Source organism: Mirounga angustirostris, unplaced genomic scaffold, assembly GCF_029215605.1.
Source record: "Mirounga angustirostris isolate CCGP_5_RB_7025 unplaced genomic scaffold, mMirAng1.0.hap1 SCAF_4, whole genome shotgun sequence".
NCBI lineage: Eukaryota > Metazoa > Chordata > Mammalia > Carnivora > Phocidae > Mirounga > Mirounga angustirostris.
Genome location: NW_026991712.1, coordinates 128,953,337 through 128,975,101, shown reverse-complemented (window position 1 = coordinate 128,975,101; position 21,765 = coordinate 128,953,337). Strand labels below are relative to the sequence as shown.

Sequence of the window (21,765 nt, the reverse complement as noted above, 5' to 3'; positions counted from 1 at the left end):
CCCCTCTCCCAGAACTGCCCGTCCCCACACTGTCTACCCTTGGTGGGAGAGAGGGATGTAGTGGTTAAGACTCCAGCTGCAGTTCAATCCTGGCTTCAGCATTACTGGCTCCATATCTGAGAGCAAGTGACTTAACTATACCTCGATTGTTCTACCTTCCACAAAACATTAGAACGTGAATACAACGCAGCCAAGTTCTTTGCCACTTTATAACAAGGATCGCTTTTCCTCCAGTTTCCAATAACTTGTTTCTCATTTCCATCTCAGACCTCATCGGAATGGCCTTCACCATCCATATTTCTACCAATGTTCTGTCCATGATTATTTATGTGTTCTCTAAGACGAAGGAAGCTTTCTCTCCAGCTCCCTTTTCTTTTTTGAGCTCTCACCAGAATCACAGGAAAATCCCTTCACAAGAAAATATTTGCAAACCGTATGTCTGATATGGGGTTAATATCCAAAGTATATAAGGAACTCATACAACTCAATAGCAAACAATAATAACAATAACAATAATCCAATTAAAAATGAGCAGACCTGAATATACTTTTTTTTTTTCCCCAAAAGCATACAAATGGCCAACAGGTATGTGAAGGGACATTCAACTAATCATCAGGGAAATGAAAATCAAAACCACAACGAGGTATCACCTCACATCTGTTAAGATGGCTATTCTCAAAAAGGTAAGAGGAAGTATTGGTGAGAATGTGGAGAAGAGGGATCTCTTGTGTGCTATGGGTGGGAGTGTAAATTGGTGCAGCCACTATGGAAAACAATATGGAGGTTTCTCAAAAAACTAAAAATAGAATTCCAGCAATCCCACTTCTGGAAATACATCCAAAAGAAATGAAATCATGATCTTGAAGAGATATGTGCAGCCGCATGTTCACTGCAGCATTATTCATAATAGCCAAGCCACGGAAACAATCTGTGTCCATCAATGGATAAATGGATAAAGAAAATGTGGTGAATATATATGCAATGGAATATTATTCAGCATGAAAGAAAGGAAATCCTGCCAATTGCAATAACATGGATAGATTTTAGGGCATTATACTAAGTTAAATAAGTCAGAAGAAAGACAAATACCAGGCAATCTCACTTTTATGTGGATTTTTTTTTTTTTAATGAACTAATAGAAATACTAAATGATGGTTGCCAGGGATTGAAGGCAGGAGAAATGAAGAAATGTTGGTGACAGGGTACAAATTTCCAGTTACAAGATGAGTAAGTTCTGCGGACCTAATATACAGCATGGTGACTATAGTTAACAATGTTGTATTATATACTTGGAAGTTGCTAAGACATTAGATCTTAAAAAAAAAGCAATTATGTGAGGTGATGAATGTGTTAAGGAACCTTATTGTGGTAATCATTTTGCAATATAAACATACATCAAATCATCACATCGTACACCTTAAACTTACACAATGCTATATGCCAATTCTAGCTCAATAAAGCTGGAAAAAAGCTTTTGGACCTCAAAACTTTTCCAGTCACTACCCCATTACCAGGTCCAAACCCGCTTCCACGTTTTTACGTATTTGCTATAGCAGCATTCCACGTCTCGGTACCAATTTCTATCTTCGTCTGTTGAGGCTCTGTCACCAAATGGACTGAGTGGCTTAAACAACAGCTACTTATTTCTCGCAGTTCTGGGGGCTGGAAGTCTGAGGTGGACGTGCTGGCACGGTCAAGGCTCTGGGTGAGGCCCTCTTCCTGGCTGATGAATACCCATCTTTTCTTTGTATTCTCACGTGGCACAGAGCAGACAGAAAGGCAAGCTCTCTTTCATCTCTTCTTGTAAGGGCACCGATCCCATCATGAGGACTCCATCCTCATCACCTATCTCCCAAAAGCACCAGCTCCAAATATCATTGTACTGGGGACTGTGGTTTCAACATATGAATCTAAGGAGGACACAGGCATGTGGTCCGTAACGGAAGGCATACTTGTGTCCATTTTGTGGATAAGGAAAACGAGCCTTAGTTTAAGTCACTTGCTAAAGATCACACAACCCAAAACTTGTTCCTGATAATATTTGCCAAATCACAGTGAAACACCACTCACCAGGGCTTGCTAAGGTGGGGACCAGGATGCTAAGTATGATGTCAGAAAAATAAGAATCATGAAATATTCACAGGAAAATCTAATTCCATAAATTCCCCAATACAAAAATAGAAAAAATTTAAATGAAAATACTTGTAGACAAAATTAACAAATACATACTTCCATTTGTAATTAGCCATTTCATTAGCATAAAAACAATACTCTGAAATCTTTAAATTATCTTTTTTTTTAAAGATTTTATTTATTTATTCATGAGAGACAGAGAGAGAGAGAGACAGAGGCAGAGGGAGAAGCAGGCTCCCCGCAGAGCAGGGAGCCTGATGCGGGACTCGATCCCAGGACCCTGGGATCATGACCTGAGCCGAAGGCAGACGCTTAACCGACTGAGCCACCCAGGCGTCCCTCTTTAAATTATCTTATTCTCTAATACATATTTCTGCAATCTGCTTTATGATACAAATTTCCTCAGCAAACTTGTTCAGAGAGAACATAAAGAATAATTTTGACACAGCCAGTTTTATTTAGATCAAATTGTGACTTTGCCCGTCTGAATTAATGAAGCTTGCACTAGTTTATTATTGTTGCTGTACCAAAGTACCACACATTAGTACTTAACACAAATTTATTGTCTTATACTTCTGGAGGTCAGAAGTTCAAAATGTGTCTCACTAGACTAAATTCAAGGTGTCATCAGGGCTACATTCTTTCTGGAGACTCTAAGGAAGAATCTTTTCCACATTCTAGAGGTTCCCCCCATTTTATTTTAGGGCCAGCTGATTAGCAACCTTAATTCCATGTGCAAACTTAATTTCCCCCTGCCATGTAAATTAACATATTCACATGTTCTGAGGACTAAGACATGGACGGACTTCTTTGAGGGGCCATTATTCTGCCTATCACAAGGCTTTTCTTATATGCCAGACGCCAGGGAGCAGAAACACTGGATGTTGAATGCTATGGTAGTAATATATATTGTCCAATGACCATGTTCAATCATGCCAGTGATCCTCACTTTCAAAAGGGACACTTCCCAGATGGAGGAAGGTAGTTCTTGACACCATACTAGGATATACAAAATAAATTGGATCCTAAGCTTTGACGTGAGCTCCTATGCCAAATGTGAGCAGTAAGACAAAAGAACAGGAGGTACACTGAGGAACCAATATTCAAACAATAGATTTTTCTCATAAGGATAACAACAGAGAGAGAACTTCTTTTTTTTTTTAAGATTTTATTTATTTATTTGACAGAGAGAGAGAGAGAGACAGCAAGAGAGGGAACACAAGCAGGGGGAGTGGGAGAGGGAGAAGCAGGCCTCCCGCCGAGCAGAGAGCCCGATGCGGGGCTCGATCCCAGAACCCCGGGACCATGACCCGAGCTGAAGGCAGACACTCAACGACTGAGCCACCCAGGCTCTCCGAGAGATAACTTCTTTAGGTGAATGTAATATGTGAAAAGACAGATTTGCCCACAGGATGTAATTGCATTCGTGTGAAACATGACAATAACATGGATAGATTTTAGGGCATTATGCTAAGTTAAATAAGTCAGAAGAAAGACATATCGTGAAATCTCACTTTTATGTGGATTTTTTTTTAAATGAACTAATAGAAATACTGAATGATGGTTGCCAGGGATTAATCAGCACTGAACATATTTCATTAAATTCAAATAATGATTATATGAAACACTAAGAAAGAAGAAGATTTTGCCAATACACCATAGCATGCCACTGATGTAAGCACGGATGAGTTTAGTAATGTTAAAATGTAAGAAAATCATCTTAGTATTGATGTAATAGGTTACTACGCATGCTTAATTACTGCCATACATACATAAATCTGGGGAAGAGGAAAGAATATGGCAGGTTCCCTACCATTAAAAGCCTCAGAATGAGGTTAGAGAGAAAGATTTTACACATAAAACAATTAGAAAGCATACAAAACTATATTTTAAAAGTAATAACTGTGGAGTGTTGGAGCAGGCTCCCATTGGCTCTAATGAGATAACTTAAAATTTTCAGAGTTTTGCAAGCCATTGTTAGCTTGAAATTGGCCATTGTGGGAGTATTTACACCACAGAAATTAACAAACACTATGAATCAGGGCTTTTTTTCTTTCTGGAAAGCCAGTTTACCAGCACACCACTAGCTAATTTCAAAAGTAAGTAGCAAAATACATCACAGGAGCTATTAAATAAAATTGATTGATTATATTTGTCAACCTACAGAAGTATGCCTTACATAGTTTTATCCAGAAATTCATCTTCTATATGCAGTATTTGACCAAAGGGGCTCATATATCCATTCAACCATCTCCTATCCCCAACAAAAAGAACATGAGGACTCTAGCAAATACATTGACATTTTCAGTAGCATTTCAATCAAGAAATGTTATGCACGATATCTCTTTACATTGCCACAAATGGAAAGGTTCAACTCAGCTACCAATCTGGAAAACTGATTACATCATTTTATGCTCAACAAAATCAAATGAGACTTAGGTGAATGAGCACAGTTTTATTACTGAAGATGAAGAGCCTAATCGAGAGGTGCTTTGCATTTCAGAGGTCACTAAATCTGCAATTTGTAGAGTTTGACAGTGTTCAAGGAGGGCCTACATCAAACCTCCACTGCCAAGCAATGACAACCAGATGAAATGTTTCTGCAACTCACTTATCAAGTCCTTGTATTGGGAAAGCAAGTTAAACAAATCATAGGATATTGTGGTTTGATTGCCATTATGTTACAATTCACAAGCAATGGAGCTCTACCTCCTGACTTATATGCCTTTCTCACTGTCCATCAAAAAGATTTGTAAGAATCCACAGAATTTTAGCTCTATGAGGAAACTCATCATACTCAAGTCAACCAACTAAAACTAAGATTTTGAATCTCAGCAAGATTCTTAGCAAAGAAGTTAATAAAATCTAAATGGGAACAACTTCTCCAAATAAAATAACTGAGAGCAGCACAAATAACCAGAAAAATAAAGAAAAAATAAACTATGTAGCTTCCCATCACTGAAAACTGCACATCTGTCATTTAAGAGTGAGAAAATTTAAGAATAGACACCTTAACTCCTAATAGGTGCAATGATTTTCCTGTAGTTATTTAAGGCAAATAAATCTATATCAAATACTTCAGCCCACAGTAAATTTGATAAGATAGAAAAGGATAAGATTTGGGGCTAGAAGGCTTGAGGTCAAATCCTAATTCTACACCTTACAAGGTGCATGACCCTGGTGAATTCAATTTTCTTTTTTGCAATTGTCACCATGAAGTCAAATGCTGTGACTGCTTCCTGAAGTGGATGATCTAAGTTTACTGGTCTGGAAATGTATTTACCTGGATCCACGGGATTATAGAAATGACCACATGAGGTCTAATCAACTCTCTCATTTTACATTCAGGACACTGAGGTTATAAAAGTAGGCAAAGCTCATCAGTAAACTCAGACCCAAGGACTCAAAAAGAAGATGCCAGAATGTCACAGGAATTCCCATAGAATTGTACCTTTCCCCTTCCTTGGGCCCTTGTCTCGCTACCTTGCACCAGAATTTCTTTTATCATGTTTGATCACTCCCTTTAGATTCATATAAGATCCCTCCGTGTATCCCTCTCACAAGTTGTACAGTGGTGCCATATCTACAGTAAACACTTCACCAATATTTGTCGAATGAATGAGATTATAAATCAGTTAATGTAAACAAAATATACTGGTCCAATTCCTTGATATAGATCCTTTAAAAAAAATCCATGTGTAAGGATCATAACCTCTCTTCTGCTTCAGGATAATAACTGAAAGTAGTTTATGCCAAAAGAGGTTCAAAAGCATGCTTTACATATTTTGGCTTTTTAAAAAAAATTCAGAGTGCTCAGTGTGGAGGATCATGCTGACAATGTTAGTTTTGTTGTTTTGTTTTTGTCAAATAAATGCTTTTGCAGTGTGATACAAAATTGCATTGAAAGAAAAGTTCCTAGGGAGGCAGGAAAAAAAGAAAAACCTTTTGAGGAAACTTGAAGAAAGACCAATACAGAAGAGTAATTGACATAAGGGTCAATTATTTTCCAACCCTTTATAAGAAAATTCTTTGCCAACTAAAATTAGCCCATGAGTCTCTGCTGCCTGCCACTTTATAGAGGGTGATTGAACTAATATTATATAAATGATTTTATATTACATTCTTCATTCTTTTTATTTGTATCCAAACCTGCCAGATCTTAGCAATTATGCTAAATATTGATTTACAATTTTTCTCAGCTTATCCCAACGATGTAGACAGATGAGAACTATAATATTATTTTATTTATAGCCTTAATATGATGGTTTGAAGTGACTAGTAAAAACAAAACTAGTCTCCAACTGTGCTGACTGCTGGCGAGATAGTTTTGCAGTGTTCACAGATGAGGCAATAGGAAAACAGCGCATGGGAAGTCAGTAGGCCTGGGACTCCCTAAGGTGGACAGTTCCCAAAAGAAGAGGTTTGAGCCTTTAAGCTCTTCTCTGGAGACTTAAGAATTTCAATACTTTGGACAGAAAAAAATAAACTGTGGCCACTTAAAGAAATATGCATTAATAGAAATATAGTATGCAAGCCAAGGGAGATTAAGGAGGCTATTTGGAGAAAAGGTGACAGGAGGGAAAGTTCTAGAAACCAATAATTTTCATCACTAGTATTTATGGATCACTGAATGGTCTTGTAGTGCACACAGTAAACACTCTATATAACATGAGCTATATATTTTAATTCTCAAAACAACCCTGCAAAGTACTATTATCCACCCTCTTCACAGAAGAGTAAACTAAGGCATAGAGTGCTTGGATGAGCAGCTCATAACTAGTTAAAGGCAGATCCACAATTCAAATCAGGGACTGTTCTGCTTTAACCACTTAACTGAACTGTGTTCTACAAGGTATAGTCTACAGTCCAAAGAGCTCAGCCTAAAGAAGAGAAAGCATATAGGGGTCAGATAAGTGAATGGTTGACCTGTGAAAGATGCTAAGAAAGCAGGATGATCCCAAATGATGGTGGAAAGTACAGAGAGGACAGTTTGGCTTAATAAAAGGAACAACTGTTTAAAAGTCAAAGACGTGGCCTTTAAGATGGTATGCCCAACGGGCCTGGGACTGGCCAGTTTTCTAATAGCCATGGAGGGTTTTAAGCATGGAAACATCATGACTAGATTATTCTACCACCAATATCCTCCTGCGGTGTCTTGAGTAGGCAGAGTATGGTAGTTAAGAGTTTCACTTCAAGTCCAATTTCCTGAGTTTGAATCTTAACTATTTAACTATCTCAGCTACTGAGTAGATTAGCAACAAGGGACAAGGTACTTAACTTCCCTGTGCCTTATATTTTCCTCTGAAAATGGAAATAATAATAGTGCTATTTTCTAAAGTCATTTAGAGCATTAAATGAGTCATAGTAAAAACTTAGCAAATTACCTATCACATACTAAATGCTCAATGGATTTTGGAAGTTACCACTGAGTTGATGTACTTTAAGAATTAGATGCTAAAGATTTAAGGATGTGCTAACTAACCTATCATTTCATAAAACATACATATATAAAACCATCACACTGTACACCTTAAACTTAAATACCGTTATTTGTCAATTATATATCAATAAAGCTGGAAAAATTAAGCAAGAAAAAAAACAAACAAAAAAGACTTAAGCAACATATGCTTTTCACGAAGATCAATATAAACACACAATAGCTGCCACTCACTGAGTCTCTACTATGTGCCAATATTCCTTCAAGGAAGGTATTTATTAGCCCCAATTTTTGAAAGAGGAAAGTGAGGCACAGAGTAATTAACTTTCCTATGTCCCCATAAGGCACAACTGAGATTCAAACCTATGTCTCTCTGACCCCAAAAATATTCCTCTTTCTACTATAGCATGTTCATCTCATTTTTTTTAATGAAACATTGATTTTCCTTGTGGAATATCATTCCTTTTCATTTAGAAGAACACACAAAAATAAGATGATTTTCAGACCGTTCCAAACTTTCAGAGACTTAAAGTCCTTGTTTGTGCCCCCTATGAAATGCCCTAACCTTCTGTCCACACTCCCCCGACAGTTTCTAAATTTCCTTGGACCTTGTCTCCCAGCTTGCTTCTTGAGCTCCCCTACTGCCTGAAATAGGATTTGGGGATATCTGGTTCCTGCCCCAAGCTCTTGCATTTGGTCCTGAAACTTCAGACTTTACCTTTTTTTCTTCCATGGGCTGATCTCTTCACCAAGGACTGGAACCTCAATACCCCTCTACATAGACTGCAACCTCAGGTTGGCCTCACTCACTCCCTAAGCCCATTTCCTATTCTGGAAGATTCCAGCCTGGGCCAAAGCTCTAAGTCTCAAGTTTGACTGAGAGGAAAGAAAAATTTAACAGTGATAACCTTATATAAATCCCTATGAATTACGGTGAAAGAGCCATTTGCTGGTAGTTTGAGAGATTCCAGACTACTGATTTCAAGGGGAAGAAATATCCAAACTCACTTTATGAAGGTTTACAAGATGAACAGAAATAAATCTGAAATTAATTTGACCTAGAATTAAAGGCAAAGATCTTTCACTTAAAAAAAAGAACCAAAAAACCAAAACCAAACCAAAACAAACCTAGTGTGTATATTTAGTGTTGTATCTGAGGTTCTAAAAATGAGCAAGAGACAATAAGTGGAACCTAACGGCAAAACCAAATTTGAGGTATCGATTTCTCAGGCCAGGCCAGCTTTCACTTGGTTTTATAGCATCCTTGCCTGCTCCTAAGAAGATGTCAGCTCAATAAATAAGCAAATGTTGTCTCCTCTCACTTATTCAAAGTCATAACAGGCAACTACAATGATACTACAGGTTTCCCTGCTAACCGAAAGTAGAGTGTTCCTGTGAAGTCTTTCGTAAACCAAAATGGCGTAAAGCAAAGAAGCAATCACCATTGAATTACACGAAAACATTTTTGAGTATTCCCAGACCCAAGAAGTAACCTCCCGTAAGCATTTCTGATACCTTAGGACACATCTTGCTAATGAATGAGCAAACTAAATCAATATAAAGCACAGATACCAACAGAGAGTTCAAAGCTGTGGTGGCTAATGCCGACATGCTGAGTGTAGTTCCCAGAGAAAGTGCTTGGCGGGGCCACTCTTGCTGCTCAGCACGTGTGCTGCCTCCCTAAAGGCTCGCTGCAAACACATGCTAGACCCTATTTTGCTTTTCACCTTGATTTCTAAAGGCAAAAATCTTCTTCAGACTACTTTCTGTTAGCAAAAACAGGTCCTCTATGGGTCTTTAGAAAAGTGGTTTAATGCAAACTTAGGAAAAGCAGGGGATATCTGTACCATGTACTTACAGAGTACTTTTTACTCTCTTTAAATGTTTCTGGATAGTGTATCTGTGTGTATCTTTTATATATGTATCCAAAATTTTCCCCCCAAATTAATCTCTCCAGGAATGCCTTGTCCAATTAATCCAACTCTACATCTAGCTCAGGACTTCAGTGTGCAAGTTCTCTTACAGAAATTCGGGCTTATTTATGCACATTAGTACCTGTCCCAGTGCCACCAAGCACTAAGTTAGCATATTTAACACTTAACTATATGGGAGGCCCAGTGCTAAATGTTTTAGAGGATTTTATTTAATCCTCGCAACCTACACAACAGACGTATTTTCCACATGGATGAAAAAAAAAACCAATCAAGAATCAGAGGGATTATGCAGAATTAATGTAGGGCCACACAACAGCTGTGTGACAAATCTGAGCTCAGATCATAGTATGGAGCTAGACAGCTAACTACTGACGCGCTGTGCTGCAGGACACTGTGGACTGGTCCCAGAATCCATTCCCAAACCCTTCTCCTTTGTCTGTCTCCCACTGAGCTTGTAAAGGTCAATACACTCTTTCCCACACTCCCTTGCAGGTAGGCATGCCCACTGATGCAGTTCCGGTCAATGAGATATTAAAGGAAAGTGTTGGAATGTTCTGGAAATGTTTTCCTCCTTGATTAAAAAAATTCTTCTTCGGGCGCCTGTGTGGCTCAGTTGTTTAAGCCTCTGCTTTCGGCTCAGGTCATGATCCCGGGTCCTGGGATCGAGTTCCGCATGGGCTCCTTGCTCAGCTGGGAGTCTTCTCCCTCTGCCTGTCCCCCCACCGCCCACTTGTTCTCTCTCTCTCTCTGTCTCTCTGACAAATAAATAAAATCTTTTTAAAAATTTCTTCTTTCAGCCATCTTTTTCCTTTCTGTTTTGGATGCTTTTATAAAAATATAATGACTGGATCTAGGGTAATCGTCTTGCTACCATAAGGAAAAGACCAAGAAAATTGTACAGGTAAGGACCCAAGTCCTGATATTACAAAAAAAAATTGAATCACCTACCTCCAGACTACTTGTGAAATAAATAATAAATGTTGTTATGGTTTAAGGCACTGTTTGTTTGGTTTTCTGTTACCTCCAGTTGAATGTATTCTTAACTGATATAATTACCCTACTGCCCTTGGACAGCAAAACTCAATGACGTTCAGTGACTTTTGAAAACTTTTTTTTTTTTTAAAGTCACTATTTAGGTTTTCTTCAAGAACTCAGATGAATTTCTGGAGCACAGTAAGTGCTTAAAATGGCAGCTTAGTAACTAGTACATACTCGCACTTGGTAAATATTAATTGAATGAATGAGCAAATGTATTCTTGAAATTAATCACAAATGATCACTAACATAGGAGACTTATGTCAGCAATTATTGAGCTAAGTGCAGGGCATAGTCCTGAAGTACATGAAGGACCAAAATATGTAGAGAGGTATGGTCTCTACCCTCAAAACGTTTGTAGTTACAAGGGAAATATGAAGACAACTGGAATGCTATGAGGGAATTGCCCTCCTGGTACTTGTTGGTGTAACTTTAAAAACAGTACTGTCTTAGAAACAGCTTTTCAAATAATATAGCTTTGTCAGTATAGCTTTAAAAGTAGGATAATACATAGGAAAATGGAGAAAAACTATAATGACCAAAAAACCTAACTATGATCATTAGTGGGAGGATTTCAAGCAATTTTTCTTTTTTCTTTTATTTTTTGCTCAAAGTAGAAATTTTTCAAAATACAGATAAATATAAGGAAGAAAATAAAAAATAACTTGTATACCTAGTACCTAGAGACTTGATATCCCCTCCAAGTCTATTATTCTCATTTACAGCAGATTATTTTTATTTGAATCTAAACAACAGAAACATTATTGTAAACATCTTGGAGCAAGCTATGAAGAGAGACAAGTTCTTAATATGAGAGCCACATAATATTCACAAATATAAAATATTATAATCCATGGCATATAGAGAATGTCAGATTAACTGCTACTATAAAACACTGATTCAATTCAATTTAAAATCCTTAGTTTTTAATGCTGTTTCATAACTACTATGTGCAATTTATATTGTCTGTTTAGTTCCCTGCTGTCTTTTCCTTTGTTTCAATATTTTGCCCTAAGAATTTTCATTAATTTATAAATGTTTATTACTATTATAAGAAAATAATAACAGTCAGAGAAAAATGGATCACCAGCTTAAAATGTTCAATTTTCTATCCCAACTAGTGTAAGATGCTGAGAGGTAGGGAGTAATTTGATTACGAATCAGACTAAACAGAAAAGTTCAATACTTACCAGTAGAGACCACTGACTTATTATCTTAATTACTTCTCCTCACTAGTGCTTTAATCATACTTTCTGTTTGCTTTGAGTTTTATCTCCCTTTTCAACTTTTGGCTTCCAATCTCCACTCTTTATGAGCCTCATATTGTTAAATCATTTATTTCCAGTGACTACATTTCTCATAAAGGCCATCTTTAACTTTTGCAGGACCAAGTAATAAAGAGCATCAGCAGTGACAAACAGGTTGTATTAGTGCCGGAGGGCTGTCATAACGAAGTATCACAGACTGGGGGGCTTAAACAACAGAAACTTATTGTCTCACAGTTCTGGAGACTAGACGTCCAAGATCAAGTTGTCAACAGGGTTGGTCTCTTCTGAAAGCCATGAGGGAAAGATCTGTTCCAGACCTCTCTCTTTAGCTTACAGATGGCCATTTTTTCCCCTTCTATCTTCACATGGTTTTCTTTCTGTGTGTGTGTCTATGTCCTAACCTCCTCTTCTTATAACAACACCAGTCATATGAGATTAATGACCCCACTGACCTCATTTAACCATAATTACTTCTTAAAGACCATATCTCAAAATACAGTCACATCTGAGGCACTGGGAGTTAGCATGTTACATATGAATTTGGTTGGGGGTACAATTCAGCCCATAACATAAGCACAGTGAAAAAGACAACCAATTGAAGTATGTAACTTGGATTTAGACATAAACAAGGAATATATTTCTTGAGTAAAAAGAAACCCACACTTTGATTCCAAATTATCTGTGTTGGCAAACAGAGATGGGTCATTGATGATCCATCCAAAAGGGGAACAGATACTTCTGGATCCTACCATATCCAGGTAGGTAGTTTGGATGGATATGGAGAGGATAATGAAGCTCTCCAAAGAGATCCCCCAAAGCATTGGGCAGAAAAAGAAATTGCACCTCACAGTAATCTGTCCATAGACCAAAAAAGAGTTAACCATACAAAAGAGATCGGAAGACAAGAAGAATGAGGGTCAGAGGAGACCCTAAAGAGAATGAGAAGTTATTAAGGAAGCCTGACCCATATATCTACACTTTGAAATGTTCTTCACTTTTAAAGTATGTGTCTTGTGGCTCAATATAAAAGCAATGCTTTGACAACGACTCTCAAAAAACTTCTAATCCTAATATTGACAGAATCTCAGTAAGGCATGATTTTTCAAGCTGCATCTACTGAACTTGTAACATCTTTTTCTCTTTTCTCTGGAAAGACATTAACCCAGAAAGGCAAGCTCTCAGGTGAATTACTTTAATCCAAATATATTTTCTAATATAACAAACCTGCAGCAATGATGTTGTCAATGAAGGATGTGTTCCCTAATTGGAATTCTTGGAAGAGGAGAGTTATTTAGAGCTTCTAGCTAGTAAAAAAAACAAATGGCTTCTGATAAGTTAGAAACCAGAGGTATAGTGGAATCCTACCTAACATTTGGGTTGACTTTTTTAGTTAGCACAAGATGCAAATGTTTTATACGGTAAAAAATATTCTTAAAAATCATGAGCTTAGGGCGCCTGGGTGGCTCAGTTGGTTGAGTGACTGCCTTCGGCTCAGGTCATGATCCTGGAGTCCCTGGATCGAGTCCCACATCGGGCTCCCTGCTCAGTGGGGGTCTGCTTCTCCCTCTGACCCTCCCCCCTCTCATGTGCTCTCTCTCTCAAATAAATAAAATCTTTAAAAAAAAAATTATGAGCTTAATCCATAAAGTATGATAGTCATGGTTTTGTGTATGCCGCACCACTCAGTAATTCTTTGTATGCATAAGTTTCAGAACCACAGAGGTAGGCCAAAGCAAGGAACTAAAGAAAAATCAAAATGCAGTGTCTATACACTCAAGTAAGTCCCCTTTGAGGGCATTGCCCAAGTCTTATTCCATGCAATCAGGACCAGTAATTGATCATTCAAACCAAAAATTAATTAATTAATTAATTTATTATTTTTTTAATGTTTTTTGTTTTTTGTTTTTTTTTAAAGATTTTATTTATTTATTTATTTTGAGAGAGAGAATGAGAGACAGAGAGCATGAGAGGGAGGAGGGTCAGAGGGAGAAGCAGACCCCCCGCCGAGCAGGGAGCCCTATGCGGGACTCGATCCCGGGACTCCAGGATCATGATCTGAGCCGAAGGCAGTTGCTTAACCAACTGAGCCACCCAGGCGCCCCCAAAAATTAATTTAATGAGGTAACTATATATAATACATTTACCTTAAATAGTTTATTTTAACTGAAAGCATAAATGTCCGTCAGTTCACTATATTTATTTTTGTTTGTAGTGCCAAGGGTTTTACTTTGACTGTGACTCAAATGATTGTCCTCTTCCCTTCGCCTTTTGAAAAATATAAATCATATTCATAATGTATCACTTGGGACTTCAAGTTTAGGGAAAGGTGACGAAGATGCTTGCAAATCTATATGAATATTGAATCCTAGATTTTTTTTCTTTTTTACAGGTTTTACCCCCACCTAATTAAACAGTTTATTTTAAACCCATGGACATTTACGGAATCACTCCAAAGCCTACACTATTTTCAACTATTTGTGGGGGGAACTGAGTAGGTCATTGGCAGGAAAGATCCAATAATTCAATCTGCATACTACTTCTCTTGGTCTGTACCAAAATTATTTATTAAAATTAAAAAGATTATTTCAGTACTATATTCCAGAATCTAAAATTTCATCGAAAATGGTATCTCTGGAAACTTAAAAGTCCTGAAAATACATAAACAACCAGACCCAGATTATTTGAGGCTGATTCTGGGTTTGAAAATTGGGTCACAGAAGTTTTATTTTCTTATCCCCTGAAAAACTGTTTGTAGTTATTAATAATCAAAATAAGTTGGGGAAGTCTCCACTTTTTGCAGTTAGAGAGGCCTTCCTTCAGCAGAGATTTTGAGAAAGGAAGTGGGGTGCTACAGTAGACTGCATCTGACAGTGCCCTGTTTTCTACACAAGAAATGTACATACTGGGATATGCACATTCCTAGGATACCTAAAGACTTTCCTAAGGGAACTTTCCTAAGGGCAAGGATAGTTTTAGGGGAATTAATTTCTAGACCCTCTAGTTTCTTCTGTGCTCTCCTAAAACTGATCTGACTGCAAATGCACTTCCACACCATATTGATCCATACCCCCCTTCCCTTTTATAATCACCTTTCCATTTTTACAAAAGAAAGGCACACCTCTCACCACCCAGTGTCTTATTAGGGTGCACTAAACTTAGAAGGATATCTGAAAAGTAAAAGGACTACCTGAAGTATTGCATAGATGTTAATACAACAAGTGCTTTCACGACTGGGCAACAGATATGATTGCAAGTGATGTCCAACCCTCTGCTTTTAGCATAAGTGAAGGATCACATTTGAAAGATCACGGAAAACATTTTTTGGCGATAGATCACTATGTGATTTTTGGCAATATAACTCTGAAGAAATTCAAAGAATTGAGTGATGTTGTACAAACAAATCCCTTTCCAATCCCACCTATGTATGTGAACAGGTTTGTTAAGCAAAGGGATAAGAGATGACATCCCATCTATAACAAAAAGAGCAGATTCTATAATAGATGATCGGAGAAGAAGCCAAGACAAATGAACATATTCAATTCACCACGTTTAGTCAGAAACAATTTATTCCTGAAGTTAAATTGTTAATATATAACAGGAGGGTGAGTAGAAACTACCCAATTTGAATTCAAATACTTAATGACTTCAAGTCTGATTTTCTGTGTGACAAAGATAATTTTGGTGGTGGGAGAGTGGTGAGCAATGAACAGACTAGAATGTTACTATAGCCATATAAATCACTACACTTTGCTAGGAAGGCAGAGACACCACAATAAATCTAGTTAGCATTCATCACCACACAGTTACAAATTTTGTGTGTATAAGAACTTTTAAGATTTACTCTTTTAGCAACATTCAAATTTAAAAAAAAATAGTCTTATTAGCTATTATCACCATGACGTGCATTACATCACCATGATTTATTTATCTACAGGAAGTTTGTACCTTTTGACTCCCTTCACTCATTTCACCACCACCCTCCCTCCACCCAGCCCCGTCTCTGCCAACTGCCAATCTGTTCTGTTCTCTGTATCTATTAGTTCATTTGTTGTTGTTGTTGTTGTTATTGTTTTGGATTCCACATATAAGTGAGATCATACAGTATTTGTGTTGATCATTTTGCGGGACATAACAAATATCGAATTATTATATCGTACACCTGAAACTAGTGTTATATGTTAATTATATCACAATTTTTTTAAAAAATACCCTGTTGAACCAAACAAACAAAAAAGGCAGAGACAAAGTGCAATGAGAACTCCAATTGTAAATGACATGGTGGGTTGATAATTTGTTGTCACTTTTGGATATATATATGTATATATATATCTCCACTATCTAAAAATTGACAGTTTTACTCCCAGCAGTTTTCACCTGCCTTTGATGAAGAAGGACTGAGTTATCAGCAAGTACTAGGGATGGGTTAATTCTTTCTATACCACACTTCAGTATACAGATGGTCCCCAACTTACAATGGTTTGGCTTATGATTTTTTGACTTTACGACGGTACATAAATACGACCCAGGAGAAACCATTTTGAATTCTGAATTCTCATCTTTTCCCAGGCTAGCAATATGGGGGATGATAGCCTCTGGTGATCCTGGGCAGTGGTAGCTCCCAGTCAGCTCTAAGTCACCAGGATAAAAAACTGATACACTTATACTGTCCTGTATGTACCCAGATAGTTATTCTGTTTTTCACCTTCGGTATATCATTCAATAGATTGCATGAGATATTTACCACTTTATTATACAACAGGCTTTGTATGAGATGATTTTGCCCAAATATATAGGCTAATGTAATTGTTCTGAGCACGTTTAAGGTAGGCAAGGCTATGATGTTCAGTAGGTTCCGTGTATTAAGCGCATTTTGGACTTACATTACAATGGGTTTATTGGATCGTAACCCTGTCATAAGTCGAGGGAGATCTGTACTCCGCCAGTACAGAAACATTTGTTTACATTAAAAAGACATACAATAATAAGTCTAAATTTTTAAAAATAAGTGTCTCTAAGCCTTGGAGCAATCTTTCCAAGCATACATCTTCTGCATTTTTATCTTGTCATAAACCATAATGCCCCCCATTCTTCCAATTCCTTAAAGCAAATTTACAGATGAGTGTGACTATCTCTACTTAGAGCCAAGCTTATCTTTCACACAGGGAGTCAACTTCACATGGATTCAGTGATGATCCTTTGAAGGAGTTAGAAGAGCCGTATCATTTCATCCTCATGCATGACTGAGGGGTATAAAATCCCCATTCCACCTCCAGGACTAGAGTGCAACCCACAGACACGTGCACGCGCACAGAAAGAGCAACTCAGGGTGAGATTTAGCAAACCTGAGGGACTATCAGTTGAAATTTTCCACTCTAAAACAATTGCATCAGAGAGGGCAGTGCCAGGAGCCGTGTTTTATAGTTGACTTCCCCCAAATTACAATGCAGCTCAGATTCAAAGTCTCTATTGTAATCTTTGGCAGAAGTTTTTAAGACCATTTTTATTTACTCCAAACTCTATCTGAACTAAGTCAGCACAGGCCCTTTGCAATTTTTACATCAAGTGTTTCAAGCTGTAATTAAATGAGCAGTGGAACTCCAAGGAAGCACCGAGAGAAAGCATCAGGGCATCACTTATTGATTGGTGGAATTTTAGGGATTCGAAATTTCTGTTTTATTGTACCACTGCACTTCATTACCATTTATCCTTAAAATGTAATAAGTACAAACTGCTTCAGCAATGATGGAAAAGCTTTCTCAGCTTTAATGAAACCTTTTATTTGGTACTGAAACTTTTATTATTTCCAAATGGTGGCATAGGCAAGAAAAATAATCCCTACTTATATTGACGAGAAACTTCAGCAATTTGAATAATTTTGTTCTTGGATGAATTCTAAGGCATTTAGAGTTGTTATTCTTACGTTTATTGTTTTCATTTACTTTTGATGAACTAAAAACAAAAAAAATACACATATACACGTTGCTACAAAATAATTGTCTAATTATATATCAAAATGCTAGATAGCCATGTACAGCAATCACTTGTCAGATGTTGGTTTGATCTGGATAGGAATTTCTATATATCTAGGGCTCCAATACATCTCAGCTATTGGCCATGAGACGCAATGCAGTGTAATTGCAAGTGCACAGGCTGTGAAACTGGACAGCCTGGTTTTGCTTTCCAGCCCTGACACCTGCCTACCTGTGAGACCTTTTGAAATTTTCAGACCTTAGTTTCCTTCCCTGTGAGAATGAGGGTGACTAGAACCTGCCACATGAAATGGGTGGGAAAATTAAACGAGGTATATCATGTGAAGCATTATTTTACAGCGTGGCACATGGTAAACACTTGTTCAGCTCTAGTATGCTTTTCATATGTGAATACGTCCACCTCCAGACTGGAGGGGGTGTCAGAACACACCATTCATTCAACAAACATTTACTGAGCTTTACTTTACGCAGAACATGGACCTAGGTAAAGGAGGCACAAAGATTAATAAGATAGTGCCTACTCTCCAGGAGCTTACAATTTTAGTGCAAAATTATTGTTACCATCTTAATATCTTTCTCGAAGACTACCATGAAGCATACTCCCTCCCTAGATCATAAATTTTCCTTTTTTCCAATGTGCTTGGAACTAACGGAGCTTCAAAAAAATTTCACTTCAGTTTCTGAAATCTTAATCATGCACAATTTAATAAGCAGCTACAGGTTTTTCCACATTTTAAAATGGATGATTAAATGGCCTAATAAGATTCTAACTTAGCCAAAAACTTGAAAAACATAGGAAGACAACCATGACTGACACATTCATTTTCCTGAATGTGGACATACTGCAAACAGCAGCTGCGGAAAAATAGGGCCATTTACAACCTACATGACCCACGGCTAACTAAAATTGCACAGGAGTTCAGCATCAAAGTGTTAAAGTACCTAAACTAAATTCAATTTGAGATAAAATGAGAAGCTTGTTTAGTCGGAGCTACACTGCTTTCCAAAAAAAGTTCTGAAATTAACTTCCAACATGGCACCTTGTATACCTCTAGTTTTTCAAACATTCTGTTCACATCATTACACTCAGTGAATTCATTAAAAAATAAAATCTTGAAGTGCGACTATAAATCCTAAACACAATGACTAATGTGGTATTTCAGACATCACAAACTCCAAATGATCTTAAATATGTTGTCCTCTACTAATTTGCTGCTCTTGAAAATGTGCAATAAATCCAATTAAAAAGGAAAACATTTTCAAATTAGTTGCAAGATCAACTAGAATATGATCTGCTTACTAGATGTATCATAATAAAAAAAACCACCTAATATGCATTACATTGTTTAATTTAGGAGGACACTGGATATTCTCCCTTCCAACAAAAGGACCAAGACCTTTTATTTCTTAAACAACATCCAATAATGACTGTGTTAACTTTCTAGAATAGATTAAATAATTGCCAAATACATCTTCTGAGGAGGCACCCTGCCCAAAGCAACAGGAGATCATGTGTAAACACACAAGGACACAATTCCTTCCTTCTCTCCTTCCTCTTCAGTATCATACCACCTTCCCTGGTCAAAACCCTTTTAAGGATCCCTATGACCCTGAAATAAGGGGCACTCCTCACACTAGAACCTGCTTCGACATTAAATCAACTCACACCTCGTTTCTCTGCAAGACGCCACAGTGAAAATTTATCTCTCGTTCCCAAAGCTCCAAACGAATGCATATTTTGGTGACCTCTACTTTTGCATTCAAACACACAAGTCCCACGCCATGGGATCTTTTTGATCCCAGCTAACGTCCCTGCTTAATGTATGCGTTTTTCACATCCATTTTTTAATCCTTCCAGAGTGAAAATTTCAAAGAGGCGAACGTCGGTGAAAGAAGCGAGGAGAGGGAGGGAGGAGATAGGAAGCCTGGGATTTCTGCCATCCTCAGCGCAACCCAGAATCCGTATTATTTGTTTCTTCTTCCCCAGCCTCCCTCTCGCTTCCCCCTCTCGCCCCTTCCCCCGCAGCGGGAGGGAGGAGGAGGGGCCGCTGGCTGAAGCCGCCACCTGCCGCGGGGTGGAAAAGCTCCAGTTGTCACTTACCCAGCCGGGTGAGAATGGCTCATTTTTGCAGGATCCCTTTTGGACCCCGCGGCAGGTGCGGAGGTCGGGTGCGCAGGGCCCTGTGCGCGCTGGCGCAGCGACACTTGCGCTCGCAGGGTGGCTCCGCAATGCGGTCGCCCGTGCGCGGGCCACCTGAGCTGGGCCGCCGCCGCCGCAGAGCTGCCCTGTGGCCTCCCGGGCCCCCACTCGCTGGCGGTATCCACAGCCTCGCGGTTGCTAAGGGAGGAGGGAAGGCGAGCGCGGAGGTTCTGGAAAGGCCCAAGCGCTGCTGGAGCGGAGCCTGGGGAAGCTGCAAGGGCAGCTCACTTTTTCTGGGTCCTAATGTGGGAAGAGACCCAGGCCCCTGCTCTGTTGCCCTGGGCGCGGGTTCCCCAGGCACCTGTAATCTGGAAACAACATACACACACACACACCCCCACTCACTCACTCACTCACTCACGCACACCCATTTAGGCTGGTGTGCTTCCTGCTAGGCCCTGGGGAAGGAAGGGCTGGGTGGTGGCTGCAGGTAGGGTAATGGAAGTCCAGAGCTGCTCCACGGTGATGCATGGGCTTTCAGTTGTAAAACAGTCCCTAGATTGCAAGTTCAAGGGAAAGAAAGAGGTCTTTCTCAATCTGTTTGGGGTTTTGATTTTGATTCTGATCTCAAAGGCATGGCAATCCCTTCATTTCCTCTTTGGAAAATCTCCATCCTTGCTCCTACTGAGGTCCCCACTCCCAGCAGGCAGTGCCCATAGGTCTGAAGTTCAGAAGGTGGAACCGTGCAGTTTCTCAGGAGCATGCTAGAATCGCCCTTGTATGAATCCAGCACAGAGAAGGCAGGGCTTCTGTGAAGAAGCCTGGATTTACAGGAGAGGCCCTTGGTGTGGAGGAAGCTTAAAGCACTGGACTTAGATGACCTTTCCCGCGTCCTGTTTTACTTTGTCAGGTTGTTTGTTGCAGGACTTGATCTCTGGCCTCAGGTTCCTCCTGTGTAAGGGACAGACTGGACACATCCATGGTGACTGAGCCCTCCACGGATCTCCATTCTAGCTCAAACACTTGCAGGCATTCTGCTTTCCCACACATCATAAAGACCCACTGAGCATGTCAGAGTCCGGTTTCCTTCACTTGATATTCAAGGTCCCTCATCACTGGACCCCTGCATCCCTCATCAGTCCCACTGTGACCACTTTCTCCCCCTCTGCTACCCTTACCTCTAGCAAAACCAAATCTTGAACCATCCTGTGAATGGGAACATACTCCTTCCCTTAACCACTGGACTAACTTCTATGCATCTTTCAACACTTACCTTGCACACCACCTTCTCTGACGTCCCCAGGTGTGCTGATGACTCCCATGTCTGGGGCCCCGCTCTCCCTGGGCGTACCTCTGTTTTACACCCCCACTCTGCACCACTGCCCTTGCTGGCAGATGGCTGTCTCTTCTACTTGAACGTGAGGGCCTCTAGTTCATGTGGTACATGGATTTTATTTCTCGGTCTCCTCAGAAGCAAACAGTAATGTTCAACAAACATTCGGTGTATAAATGAAGGAAACAGATTTTTTAAATCTTGTCAAAGTGGTAGTCTTTTTATTGACCACTTACTCAATGCTCTCCTCAGCCTTTTATGATCATTATCTCATTTAATCCTCCTCTCTATTCTGTGAGGAAGGTTTTCTCCTCCATTTCACAGCTACCCAAGCTAAGACACAGAGGAGCTAATTATTTTGCTTGAACTCTACAATAGCTCCTAAGTGGAAAAACAAGGATTCAAATCCAAATCTCTCTGATTCCAAAGCCCACAGTGTTGTTTTTTAACAATGACAACATTCCTTCCCCCATGATTCCTGTGAGTTGCCGCAGG

At 39.0% G+C, this 21,765-nt stretch overlaps 1 protein-coding gene across 1 annotated transcript in view; it reads right to left on the bottom strand.

Moving 5' to 3' along the window:
- Positions 1–21,259, bottom strand: part of ERICH3 (glutamate rich 3) — a 99,123-nt gene extending 77,864 nt beyond the window's left edge. The window contains 2 exon segments of the mRNA XM_064587541.1: positions 19,899–20,199; positions 21,211–21,259. Of these exon segments, the coding sequence (XP_064443611.1) occupies positions 19,899–20,199; positions 21,211–21,259 (350 nt within the window).
- Between the last annotated feature and the right edge of the window lie 506 nt (positions 21,260–21,765).